General features: G+C 44.1%; 1 protein-coding gene across 4 annotated transcripts in view; it reads left to right on the top strand.

The window, feature by feature from the left end:
- MTM1 (myotubularin 1) overlaps positions 1-12,229 on the top strand; it is a 179,904-nt gene that overhangs the window by 66,045 nt on the left and 101,630 nt on the right. For all 4 annotated transcript variants that reach the window (XM_033943978.1, XM_033943976.1, XM_033943977.1 and 1 more), the window contains one exon: positions 11,240-11,350. In XM_033943978.1, the coding sequence (XP_033799869.1) occupies positions 11,240-11,350 (111 nt within the window). The remainder of the gene's footprint in view (positions 1-11,239; positions 11,351-12,229) is intronic.

The following is a 12,229-nucleotide window of genomic DNA, read 5'->3' as shown; positions in this document are numbered from 1 at the left end:
ATGTGCATAAAACATTTCCAGATCCTAAGGGAAGGTGTATAATTATTCAGGGAAAATTAGTCGATTGGGAAATTATTATTGCATCCATATGTGCTCCAAACAGTAATCCAAGATCTTGGCTTTGCTCTCTAGATCTCAAAGAGGCATACACTCACATCTCTATCCTACCTGCTCACAAGGAGTATCTCCACTTTCGCATAGGATCTCAGCACTTCCAATGCAAGGTCTTGCCTTTTGATCTGGCCTCTTCTCCTTGTATATTCTCAAAGTGCTTAATGGTAGTAGCAGCAACCCTTCACAAATGGGGACTTCATGTGTTCCTTTAACTAGACGACTAGTTGATCAAAGTGTCATCATCGCAGGTAGCTCAGAATGCAATCAGCTTAGCTGTTTGTCTTCTCAAGTTTGCCATGAACTAGACGTTGGAGTTGAAGAAGCTTAATTAGACACTATTCAGGATTGAGCTGTTCTACCACAACAGAGAATGGAAAATCTCATTCACCTGTGTCATACAATCTCTAAACTGAGGTGATGTTATGTTTCCTCAGTCATATGACTTTAACAGTTCATGTGACCCTCTTATCTACTCATATTCAAGTGACCCCAGATCTTTGTCACTCTTTGCAGTGGTGGATGGTTTCAAACAATCTCACTCGAGGTCTTCCATTTCAGCCCCCTCAGAACCAGAAACTTTTAACCATAGATGCATCTATGCTGGGCTGGGGGGCTTGCACTGATACAGGATGTAAAGTAGAGAGACTGAACTTTTTGCAGAGAAAATTTCAGAGTATAAATTCAATATCTTTGAATATGTTAAGAGAGTTGGAATATATGTTCCTGCTGAGAGTACATATAGCCCCTTGGAGAGCATTTGAAGCCAAGTTGAACTCAGATAGGTCTTACCCCCAGATTCAGCCCTTTTGGAAAAGATCAGAGACAAAGTATAAGCTCTAATTATTTATGAGATGCCTATGCAACCTAATTGCATGCTTTTCCAGGGAGGAGAAGAAGCCAGCATTTTATCAGAGGGACAAGTCTGCAGTTTAGGAAAGCTCTAATTCCGGCTAAGAATGCAACCTTATTGTGCTGGCATTTGGATATGACTCTGAGATTTGCACAATGGCAGAAACTAATGTTTTAACTGCTGTTGATAGAGTGAAAAAGTGCGGTTCTGGGGGCACTTAGAGGTGGAAGATCTTCTAGTCTATATGGGCGTCTTATTGGGAAACATCCCTCCACAAGGAGAGGAATTTAGTTTTAAATCAGTGAAATCTATAGCAAAAAAAAAATATCGCTGCCAAAACTCTTGAGTTGATAAAGAAGTGGAAAATATTGATTGCTTTGGGAGGAGGGAGAAGGGAGGTTCTAGGTGGGTGGAGAGATGGTGCATAGGAACTTTAGTTTACAAAGGATTATGATATTAGCTAAGGCAGTGTTTTTCAACCTTTTTTGGGCAAAGGCACACTTGTTTCATGAAAAAAATCACGAGGCACACCACCATTAGAAAATGTTAAAAAATTTAACTCTGTGCCTATATTGACTATATATAAAGTAATTCTCTTGAATAGGAATCAAATAAACACAAAGAAAGTATTTTATAATGCTGCCACCGCCAACAACACCGTTGGCGGCGGTGGCACTCAAATGGCTAAAGAGCCGCAGTTTGCCGGCCTAGGGACAACACTGGAGGGTGGCCAGCTGTGCACCCCCCTGGGACGTAAACCCGGGGTGGGGCAGACCGCCCCCCCCCACCCTGGTATGCCACTATCTGTACCTCACTCACTCCCTATGACCAAAAATTCTCCTTTCTTCTATTCCCCGTGTACACAACCATCTCTTTCCCTCCCTTCCTCTCTCCAAAGTCCATGCCTTCTGTGTCCAAACACTCATTCCCTCCCTTCCTCTCTCCCAAGTCCATTTCTTCTGTGTCCAAAAACGCATTCCCTCCCCCACCTCAGCATCTCTTTCCCTCCCTTCCTCTCTCCCAAGTCCATTTCTTCTGTGTCCAAAAACGCATTCCCTCCCCCACCTCAGCCTCTCTTTCCCTCCCTTCCTCTCTCCCAAGTCCATTTCTTCTGTGTCCAAAAACGCATTCCCTCCCCCACCTCAGCATCTCTTTCCCTCCCTTCCTCTCTCCCAAGTCCATTTCTTCTGTGTCCAAAAACGCATTCCCTCCCCCACCTCAGCATCTCTTTCCCTCCCTTCCTCTCTCCCAAGTCCATTTCTTCTGTGTCCAAAAACGCATTCCCTCCCCCACCTCAGCATCTCTTTCCCTCCCTTCCTCTCTCCCAAGTCCATGCCTTCTGTGTCCAAAAACGCATTCCCTCCCCCACCTCAGCATCTCTTTCCCTCCCTTCCTCTCTCCCAAGTCCATGCCTTCTGTCTCCAAAAACCCATTCCCCCCCCCACCTCAGCATCTCTTTCCCTCCCTTCCTCTCTCCCAAGTTCATGCCTTGTGTCCAAAACGCACTCCCTCCCCCCCTTTTGTGTTCCGTGTTTGCCTCCCAGCCCATCTTTGCAACTTTCTCAGCAAAACGAAGCTCAAGCCGCAAGGCTTGTCTTCTGCTTCCTGCCTGCCCTGCCGCGCACAAATAGCCGAACGGAAGTATTCTCCGACATCAGCGCTGACGTCGGAGGGCAGGCTTTGCTTAAGCCCTCCCTCCGACGTCAGCGCTGACATCGGGGAACGCTTGCGATCGGCTATATGTTAGCTGCAGGGCAGGCAGGAACAGAAGACGAGCCTCGCGGCTCGAGATGTATTGAATTCCGCGGGTCCCCCGTCCAGCTCTCTCCTGTCCACGTGGGGCGGACCGCCCCTCTCCCTAGACTGGTGGTACTGCCCTGATGGCGGCCCTGACCGTACGGCACACCAGGCAACATCTCGCGGCACACTAGTGTGCCGCGGAACAGCGGTTGAAAAACGCTGAGCTAAGGTACTTATGCTCGTGAATATGGTATTGATTAAGGAGAAATCAAATTGAAAAATGGTACCAACTCTTAGGGCTCCTTTTACGAAGCCGCGTTAGCGGTTTTAGCGCACGCAGCTTTTTAGCGCGCGCTGAACCCGCGCTACACGTCTAGAACTAACGCCAGCTCAATGCTGGCATTAGCGTCTAGCGCGGCCATCAGTTTAGCGCCCGCTATTACGCGCGTTAAACCGCTAACGCGGCTTCGTAAAAGGAGCCCTTAGTCTTCAATGATTTATTGTTCCCAGTTGGATTTATATTGCTGTTTTTATGGAATACTTTTATACAGTTTGAATGATGCACACAACAAACTATTGTAGCTCTGTAAAATTCATTTATTGTTAATTTGTGGATTGGTTGTGCTTAATAAAGAGAGTTTAAAAAAAAGTTTTTTTTCACCTGTAAAGCTTGTTTTCTTCTATCAACAAGCAAGATTGGGTGACATCATCACACATCGCCAGGACCTAGGGCTAGATTCACAAAGCAAACCGATTGGTTACATTACATTACATTAGGGACTTCTATTCCGCCTATGGTTTGCGACCCGTTTACAAGTTTCAAGTTTATTAAGATTTGTTATCTACGCAATATCATATATTTCAATGCGTATGACAATTTGTTTAAAAAAAAAAGGGGGAGGACAAGACAAGACATTGGATACAAATTATATAGGTTCTGAAACAAACTGGTACAAAAGGCAAGAGGGATGAACTACAATCTTTAAAGAAAGAAAAAGAAACATTTAAGGAAAAACACATGTGGCCTGATTCACTTACCTCTCCTGCGATCCGCTTCGAATCCGTGCATGCAAATGAGGTGAAACGTATGCAAAGTAGGCTGGGACGTGATTCACAACACCAAATTTCCAATCCGACTGGGCTGGCCGATCACCTGAGGAAGCGACTGCTGGGGACCAGTCGAAAACGTCTTTCCGTCTGGAAGCCCTACTGCCGTGCAGTCTCTCCTGCCTGCTCGCCCCGAATGCTGCCCTCGATCTTCCCCGAATCTCTCCTGCTGCATCACCACTCTTCTGCCCTTCCCTGCCCAGTGAGTCCGTGGTTTTAACCCGTGGGTTTAAAGTGGGTTAAAACCACGGGCTCACAGCTAAAAACTAACAAAAAAATTTTCAAGTTAAAAAAAAAAAAAAAGGTCGCGTCTCAGACGGGCATGCGCAGACCATCTACAGATGGTCTGCACATGCGCGGGGATCGCTATAGAGCGATCCGTGCAGGCAGATGGGGGCGTTCCTCCGATTGCCTCCATCTGCATATTTTTTGTTCATGAATTCATTGGACCTGCCCGGATCAGACCCAGATCGGGCCCGATTGGGCAAGTTAGTGAATCCCAGCCCTAGTGTTTCTGAGTTTATGTGGCCCTTCCCAGGTGCAGCAGTCTTAGCTTCTCTATTTTTTCTACTCAGTGAAATGGACTCTAAACAAAGCTCAAAAAAATAACAAACAAATATTCAAAGTAAAGCTGCTACTAGTGGAAGGTAACAGGCTGAAAGGCAAGCATCTAACATGGAGAAAACTGTCATACAAAACACATCCTAGGTCAAAAAACTCCATGGAAAGGATATATAAAGTTACAGTTTAAAATACACAAGTTAAACTGCAAATAACAGCAAAAAACTGTAAAAAAAACTTGCACTTATCTTCCATTCATCTCCCACAGGCAGTGGAATTAGAAATCCGTTGCTCCAATACGGAACCAAACACACTTTTCTGAACTCAGTATTCCCGACAGGCCCTGTTTCGCCAAGTGGCTGCGTCAGGGGAATATCTGAAAAGATGAAAAAATAGTCAGTTATGGAAAATATACAAATGCATAGAGCTTTAAAAGTTAAGGTTACCTTTAGAAAGAGAGCAACTGCTTCGAAAAATCTTCCACGGGAAAATGGCACCCCGGCATTCTCTAAACAAAACTGTCATGACAAGTTTCTTGGCTTCAACTTAAAGCTATGTTTGAGATTTTTCTTTGTTGAATTATTTATATATATTTATATATATATATATATATCTTTTTTTTATTATGCCTTCAAAATCTGGATCTTGGCCATGACCAAAATGGAGGACAACTTTGACAAGCACTCTGTGCTGATCATAACCAGAGTGAATGCAGGCATTGTGCTTGTATGTCTCCTAGAAAGGATCACTTCAATCACCTCTTTGACAACTATGAAGTGGAAAAGAAGTTGCTTCCATTGCAGAAGAGTGAAAAGAGGGTCCCTTCTTTACAGATGTTTGCGGACTCTGTGCATATGAGTCAGAACGCTTTCATGGAACAGACCTATTCAGTGCAGATAGTGCTGTTCCAATGCAGACGTCACTTGACCTCTGGCACGTTTCTGTGCAGCTGCCTCTTTCATTGATTTTGATGTTAGGCACAGTGGACGAGTCTTCAGCAGTTTCACTGCCTCTTTTGGAGCAGCCACATTCCTTTCTGTGAAAGATCTTTAATGAAGCTGTGAAACTTTATTGCAGAGACCTGCCAAATGTACCGACTGCTCAGTTCAATGCCACCTCATTCAACAGGTGTTGATCTAGAGCAGTGTTCTTCAACCTTTTTACACCTATGGACCGGCGGAAATAAAATAATTATTTTGTGGACCGGCAAACTACTAAGACTGAAATTTTAAAAAAATATTTCCGCCCCATCTCCGTGAGTTCGGTCCCCACAAACCATCTGATCCCATCCGTACAAGCCTCAGTTATGATTTTATATTGAATGTATAATTGTCAGTTTATAAATACAAATATACAGAGCAAGGACCAACAAAACCCCTGTCTCCCCTCCCCTTCACATATATCCCCTCTACTATCAAGAAAACTGAACGAGCCAAATTATTACAGAATGCTACACAGAAATATTATGCTAACAGAATACTGCAGTCACACATGACAGGTATAGTGTTAGGGGAGTGCTTCCTGGTCAGAGAGAGCCCTAAGCCAGCTGGAAGCTAAAGAAGCACTGCCTGGGCTTTGCAGTACCCAGTTATGTTTCTAGCAGGATATATAGTTCAAATCTGATATATTCTAATGACAAAATAGAAATAAAATTAATTTTCTACTTTTATTGTCTGCCCGTTTTGTTCTGCTTTCTTCTTCTTTTCTTAATTTTCTTTCCAAGGTCTTCAGTCTATCTGCCACTTCTGTCTCTTCCTGTCTTCTATCTATTACTCCAATATCCAGAACCTCCTTTTTCTTCATACTGCATCCACCCTGTGTCCAGCATCTCCCACCTGTCTTCCTACTCAGTCAAGTCTGCTTTTTTCCTTCACCCTACAACCTCCATGTCCAGCATCTTCCTGTGTTCTTTTTTTCTTCCCGTTGCTGAGCCAGCCAGCCAACCCACCATCTTCCCCCATCCAATTTCAGTACCTCCCTTCTTTTCCCCATCTTAATCCAGCATATACCTTCCAGTACCCTACTTCCTCCATTCCTTATTCAGCATCTTCTCCTTGTCTCCCTATTCCCCCTTCACCATGTCCAGCATATCCCCTCTGTCTCCCTACTCTCTCTAGCCATGTCCAACATCTGACTTCTGTCTTCATACTCCACCCTCGTGTTCAGCATTTTCCATGTCTCTCTGCCCCCTGCAAGGTCCAGCATCTGTCTTTGTGTCCCTATTCTTCCAACTCCTACCTAGTTCCAATAACTATCTCCCCCAAGGGGATCCACCATCTCCCTTCTCTCACACCAGTCCCCCCCCCCGGGTCTACCATCCCCTTCCCACAATACGTGGGAATCCAGCATCTCTTATTCCCTCCCTTGGCTGCTGGCCCCAGAGTGACTCCAGTGTCACAATGGCTGGTCTCACCATAACTGACAGTAAATCGGAAGCAGCCTGGTTCTTAACTCGCATCAGTTTTCTTACAGTTCCCTTCCCAGAACTCTGGAAGCAACTTGAAAGGCTTGTTCTTCATTCAGAGTTAAGCCCAATAATGCTGCTGTCTGCCTCCCTTGCTCGCTGGGACTTGCCTCAGACAAGTGCTAAACTGCAGTGGCAGGGGATGTCTCTCCCAAACTTGATTGCTATCAGCCCTGCCTTCAATTGTGGTCCCGCTAAATCAGACGGCTAGAACGAAGACAGAAGCCGCAGGATCTTTCCTCTTGCCTGCATTGCTATTCGCTATAAGCTCTGCCGGTCTCAATCCTGCCCCTCAAAAACAGGAGGTCACTTCAGAGGGGGGCAGGATCAGAATCGGCAGAGCCTATAGCGATGCAGGCATGAGGAAAAGTCCCATGGCTTCTGTGTTTCTTTTTGCCATCCGTTGTAGAAGTACCGCAGCCGATCCTAACGCCAGCCCTGGAAGGGAAAGGGGAAGAGATGCCTGACAGGAAATCTAACCGCATCGATCTCGCCGGCCCTGGGTGGACCGGCAGGAATTTTCTGCAGACCGGCACCGGTCCGTGGACCGGCGGTTGAAGAACAGTGATCTAGAGAGATTGAGAATCTTCTTGGGATCTAAAGGTATCTTTATTATCTACTTCATACTTCAGATCCTGAACCAGCACATTCGTTGCCTCCCTCCTGGATTAGAAGAATATTCTAAATGGATTTATTCGAATCACTCTCCTCCCCCAGCGACAAACAAATCTCTGTATGAGTACTACCACTACTACTGCTATTTATTATTTCTATTTCATTTTAGCATACAACAGACAGTTCCTGCTCAGAGGAGCTTACAATCTAATTTAGACAGGACATTTCAGGGTTGGGGAGGCTATAGTGGGTCTAGGTAGCTAACAGAAGTGAGGGGGAGTTAAGAGTTGAAGGCAGTTTCAAAAAAGTGGGCCTTTAGCTTGGATTTGAACACCGCCAGGGACGGAGAACGACATATAGATTCAGGCAACCTGTTTCAGGCGTATGGCACCGCAAGAAAGAAGGGACGGAGTCTGGAGTTGGCAGTGAAATAGAAGGGTACAGATAAGAGGGGCTTGACCGACGAGCAGAGATCAAGGGGGGGGGGAGCATAGGGGAGATGAGCGATGAAAGATACCGGGGGTCTTCAGAGCAAGTGCACTTGTAGGTCAGCAAGAGGAGTTTAAACTGTATTCAGAAATGGATGGGGAGCCAATGAAGCCACTTGAGGAGAGGGGTAATGTGAAAATAGCGGCTCTCACATAATATGAGTCACGCAGCAGCATTTTGAATGGATTGAAGAGGCGAGAGACAGGCGCACGGGAGGCCTGAGAAAAGTATATTGCTTACCCTAGATTCACACAGTGGATGGTGAAAGAGATACTTTTTCCACTACACCAAGAGGCAGGTGTTTTTGGCCTCATAAGAATTAGCAATTATGGTATGTGGCAAAATCCACTTTCTGTATAACCTGTTTCCAAGAAGACAGACGTAAAATATAAGGTTCATCTGTCTCCAAGTTTCTACAAAGTACAGCTTTCACACACCTCTGCCATAGTCAAAGCGGCTATGATGAAGGCCAAAAAGTGTAAATAACACACACAAAATTTTCCAGTACTCCTCTGGGAAAAGATCCATGGTTTCAAGACCACTTTTGCAAGATAGCTCATTAGCTCTACATAAATACATGCATACAATCATTCAGAAAGTTCAAGCTTTTTCGCTTAGTCCTTCATCACAGGCTCAAACAAAGCCAGCAGCAGTCTCTGATGAGTGTGGCTCTCATTTCCCCTCCCCCCTTACAAAACTAGTGTGGTTTTTAGCCCTGGCTGCAGCGGTAAAAGCTCTGATGCTCATAAGAACCTAAGATTTGCCGCTGCTGGGTCAGACCAGTAGTCCATTGTGCCCAGCAGTCCACTCACACGGTGGCCCTTAGATCAAAGACCATTGCCCTAACTGAGACTAGCCTTACCTACGTACATTCTGGTTCAGCAGGAACGTGTCTAACTTCGTCTTGAATCCCTGGAGGATGTTTTTCCTTATAACAGCCTCCGGAGGAGCGTTCCAGTTTTCTAATACTCTCTGGGTGAAGAAGAACTTCCTTACGTTTGTACGGAATCTATCCCCTTTTAACTTTAGAGAGTGCCCTCTCGTTCCCTCTACCTTGGAGAGGGCAAACAGCCTGTCTTTATCTACTAAGTCTATTCCCTTCATTTTCTTGAATGTTTCGATCACGTCCCCTCTCAGTCTCCTCTTTTCAAGGGAGAAGAGGCCCAGTTTCTCTAATCTCTCACTGTACGGGAACTCCTCCAGCCCCTTAACAATTTTAGTCGCTCTTCTCTGGACCCTTTCGAGTCGTACTGTGTCCTTCATGTATGGCGACCAGTGCTGGACACAGTATTCCAGGTGGGTTGCGTACCATGGCTTGGTACAGCAGCATGATAACCTTCTCCGATTCTGTTCGCCTTTTTCGCAGCTGCTGCACATTGCGTGGACGGCTTCATTGACTTGTCGATCAGTACTCCCAAGTCTCTTTCCTGGGGCGTCTCTCCGAGTTCCACACCAGCCATCCTGTATTCGTGTATAAGATTTTTGTTATGCAAATAGATCTCGTGCATATTAATTGGGGAACTCCTGAAAACCCGACTGGATTGCGGCCCTCGTTGCCCACCCCTGGTCTAGCTGCTGCTGAACCAAGCAAGTTCTATTGAATCTGTAGTAATTTATGGTGAGCCATGTTATTGCAATACTTCATGTGCCATGTAGACTTTAGAAAGAACCAGATTCAGGCTTATCATTTTATTGTTTAGAAAACATATAAGTATTGTAGTAGGTATTGAATTAGCTAAGCATTTGTTAAAGAAGAACCAGGAACATATGTTCTGAACATAATTATTCTGCACAAATGACAGTACAGTACTTAAGAACATCCACTTAAGGTTTTCTGTCTTAGACAAAAATGTGTGAGAATCTTAATGAACATTCCTCCAGGTGATAATGATAGGTTTTACACTTTTTATACTAATATTGGATCCTTATTTTAAAACGCACGATTTTGTGCTCATTTTCAAAGTACATAGACTTACAAAGTTCCATATAAACATATTTAACTTTGTAAATCTATATGCTTTGAAAATGAACCTCTTTATTTCAGAAGTCATTTTTGGTTTCTACTATATGTATATATTTCAGTGATTTGTTAGTGTTTTCATTTTCTTTTTCTGTGAGCTTTCCTTTTTTGCTGAATCAGGTCTTGATCTGTCTGACAGGCCCCTGGGCCAATCAGAGCCTTAGATCCCTCCCCATGCATCCCAGGATGCACCGGGAAGGGGAAGGCTAGCAATTTTGAAGAGGCGGGCTGAGGCTGGAAGGGAGTAGGCATCACTGCTGCCGAACTTTGTCTCTAAAAGGTCCCAGGGGGAAGTGTGTGGGGGGAAGGGGGTTTAGTCGGAGGATAGGGGTGTCCACAGACAGGAGGGAGTGGGCATCCCTCCTGCTGATTGTTGGGTGTGTAGGAGGGGTTATTTTATTTTAATTAATTAGTTAATTAATTTTATTAGGAACAGCTGCCATGTGTGTGTTTTCAACTCACCCAACACATGCACAGCAGCTACTGGCAGCTCCAGAGCTGCAAGAAAATATTAGCACCAATTATTCAGTGCTGGGGGTGTTTTTGCATCGATTGGAGGGCTCATTTAAATCAAATGAGCTCCTAGTGATGCATTTTCAGAGTCTTCTCAGTGGCTGTTATGATGATCGGTAGCAGCCATGGAAAACCCTTTTGTGCATCTGGAGCACAGCTTTCATGCCAGTAAGAGTACTTTAACGACTCTTACTGCAACTGAAAGCTTTTGTACATTGGGGCATAGATGTTTTTTAGTAATTGAATATACTGTATCTGTTGTGGGCAAATGGTAACTCTCACAAGTTAAATCCCCAACACTACTTTCCACTTTTTTTTAAATTATTTTCCACTTGAAGGCATTTTGTTTTGCTTACCTTCCCTGAGAGAAACAGCTTCCCTTTACTTTATCCCTGAATATAATTTCTCCTTTTTTTTTTTGTTCTCCTCATCTCCTTAGGTCTTCACTCTCGTGCTGTCTTCTTTCTCTATGGTCATTCCATTTTACTTTGTAACATAGTAACATAGTAAATGACGGCAGATAAAGACCTGAATGGTCCATCTAGTCTGCCCATAAGTTATACCCATTAAAAAATACATGATTGAATTAACTTGTCTCTTCTTTGATGTTTCTGGACCATAGATTACTTTCCATAGCCACTTTTTGATTTGAAGCTTTAGTATCTAAGAATTTGTAAAATAAAAGAATAGCCACTGATGTTGATTTGAATATTAGATGCCTAAATATAATAACAGGTTTTATTGTTTCCTGCATTTTTTCTCCTAGGATCCTGTTTTGGAATTAGATGTCCCTTTGGGTGTAATTGGAAGGATTGAGAAAATGGGAGGAGCCACAAGTAGAGGAGAGAATTCCTATGGACTAGATATTACTTGTAAGGTATGAGTTATAAAAAATGGGTTTGAAGACCTACGGTTTAGTAGTGGGAGTCATCAATAACTATATTAATATTACATCAAGTATCTTATAATAATACTTACTCATAATAATAATAATTTTGCTTTTTAAAAACACTATGGGCTCCTTTTACTAAGCCGCGTTAGGGCTTTAACGTGCAGAATAGCGAGCGCTACATTGCCACATGCGCTAGACCAGGGGTGTCCAATGTCGGTCCTCGAGGGCCGCAATCCAGTCGGGTTTTCAGGATTTCCCCAATGAATATGCATTGAAAGCAGTGCATGCACATAGATCTCATGCATATTCATTGGGGAAAACCCGACTGGATTGCGGCCCTCGAGGACCGACATTGGACACCCCTGCGCTAGACCTTAACGCCAGCATTGAGCTGGCGTTAGTTCTAGAAGGGTAGCACGTGGTAATTTCCTGCGTGCCCTAAAAATGCTAGCGCACCTTAGTAAAAGGAGCCCTATTATTCAACTGGTATGTATGCTCAATCTTTAAGCTTCTAAAATGCAGCCTTTACAAATCCCCCATTTGTAAAGGAAACAGTCTTCTAAGGCAAAACATGATCGTGTCGGCAACAATATCCACTCCCCGACGCAAATACTCTAAGTTACACTGTTACATTGCTATATACTGGTACGTTGTTTAAGCTATTTAGCTACAAAGAACTGCAAAACTATTTAGCACTTTAACTATATAAAATATCTGGACTAATGAAGAGGATCTAGAATCAAAAAATAATATTAAATATTGAACTAAGGCCAGTACTGGGAAGACTTGCACGGTCTGTGTCTATATATGGCTATCTGGTGGAGGATGGGCTGGGGAGGGCTTCAATGGCCAGGAAGGTGTAGA

This window comes from Geotrypetes seraphini, chromosome 5 (assembly GCF_902459505.1).
Source record: "Geotrypetes seraphini chromosome 5, aGeoSer1.1, whole genome shotgun sequence".
Lineage (NCBI taxonomy): Eukaryota > Metazoa > Chordata > Amphibia > Gymnophiona > Dermophiidae > Geotrypetes > Geotrypetes seraphini.
Note: the sequence above shows the minus strand (reverse complement) of the source record. Positions and strands in the feature narration are given on the sequence as shown.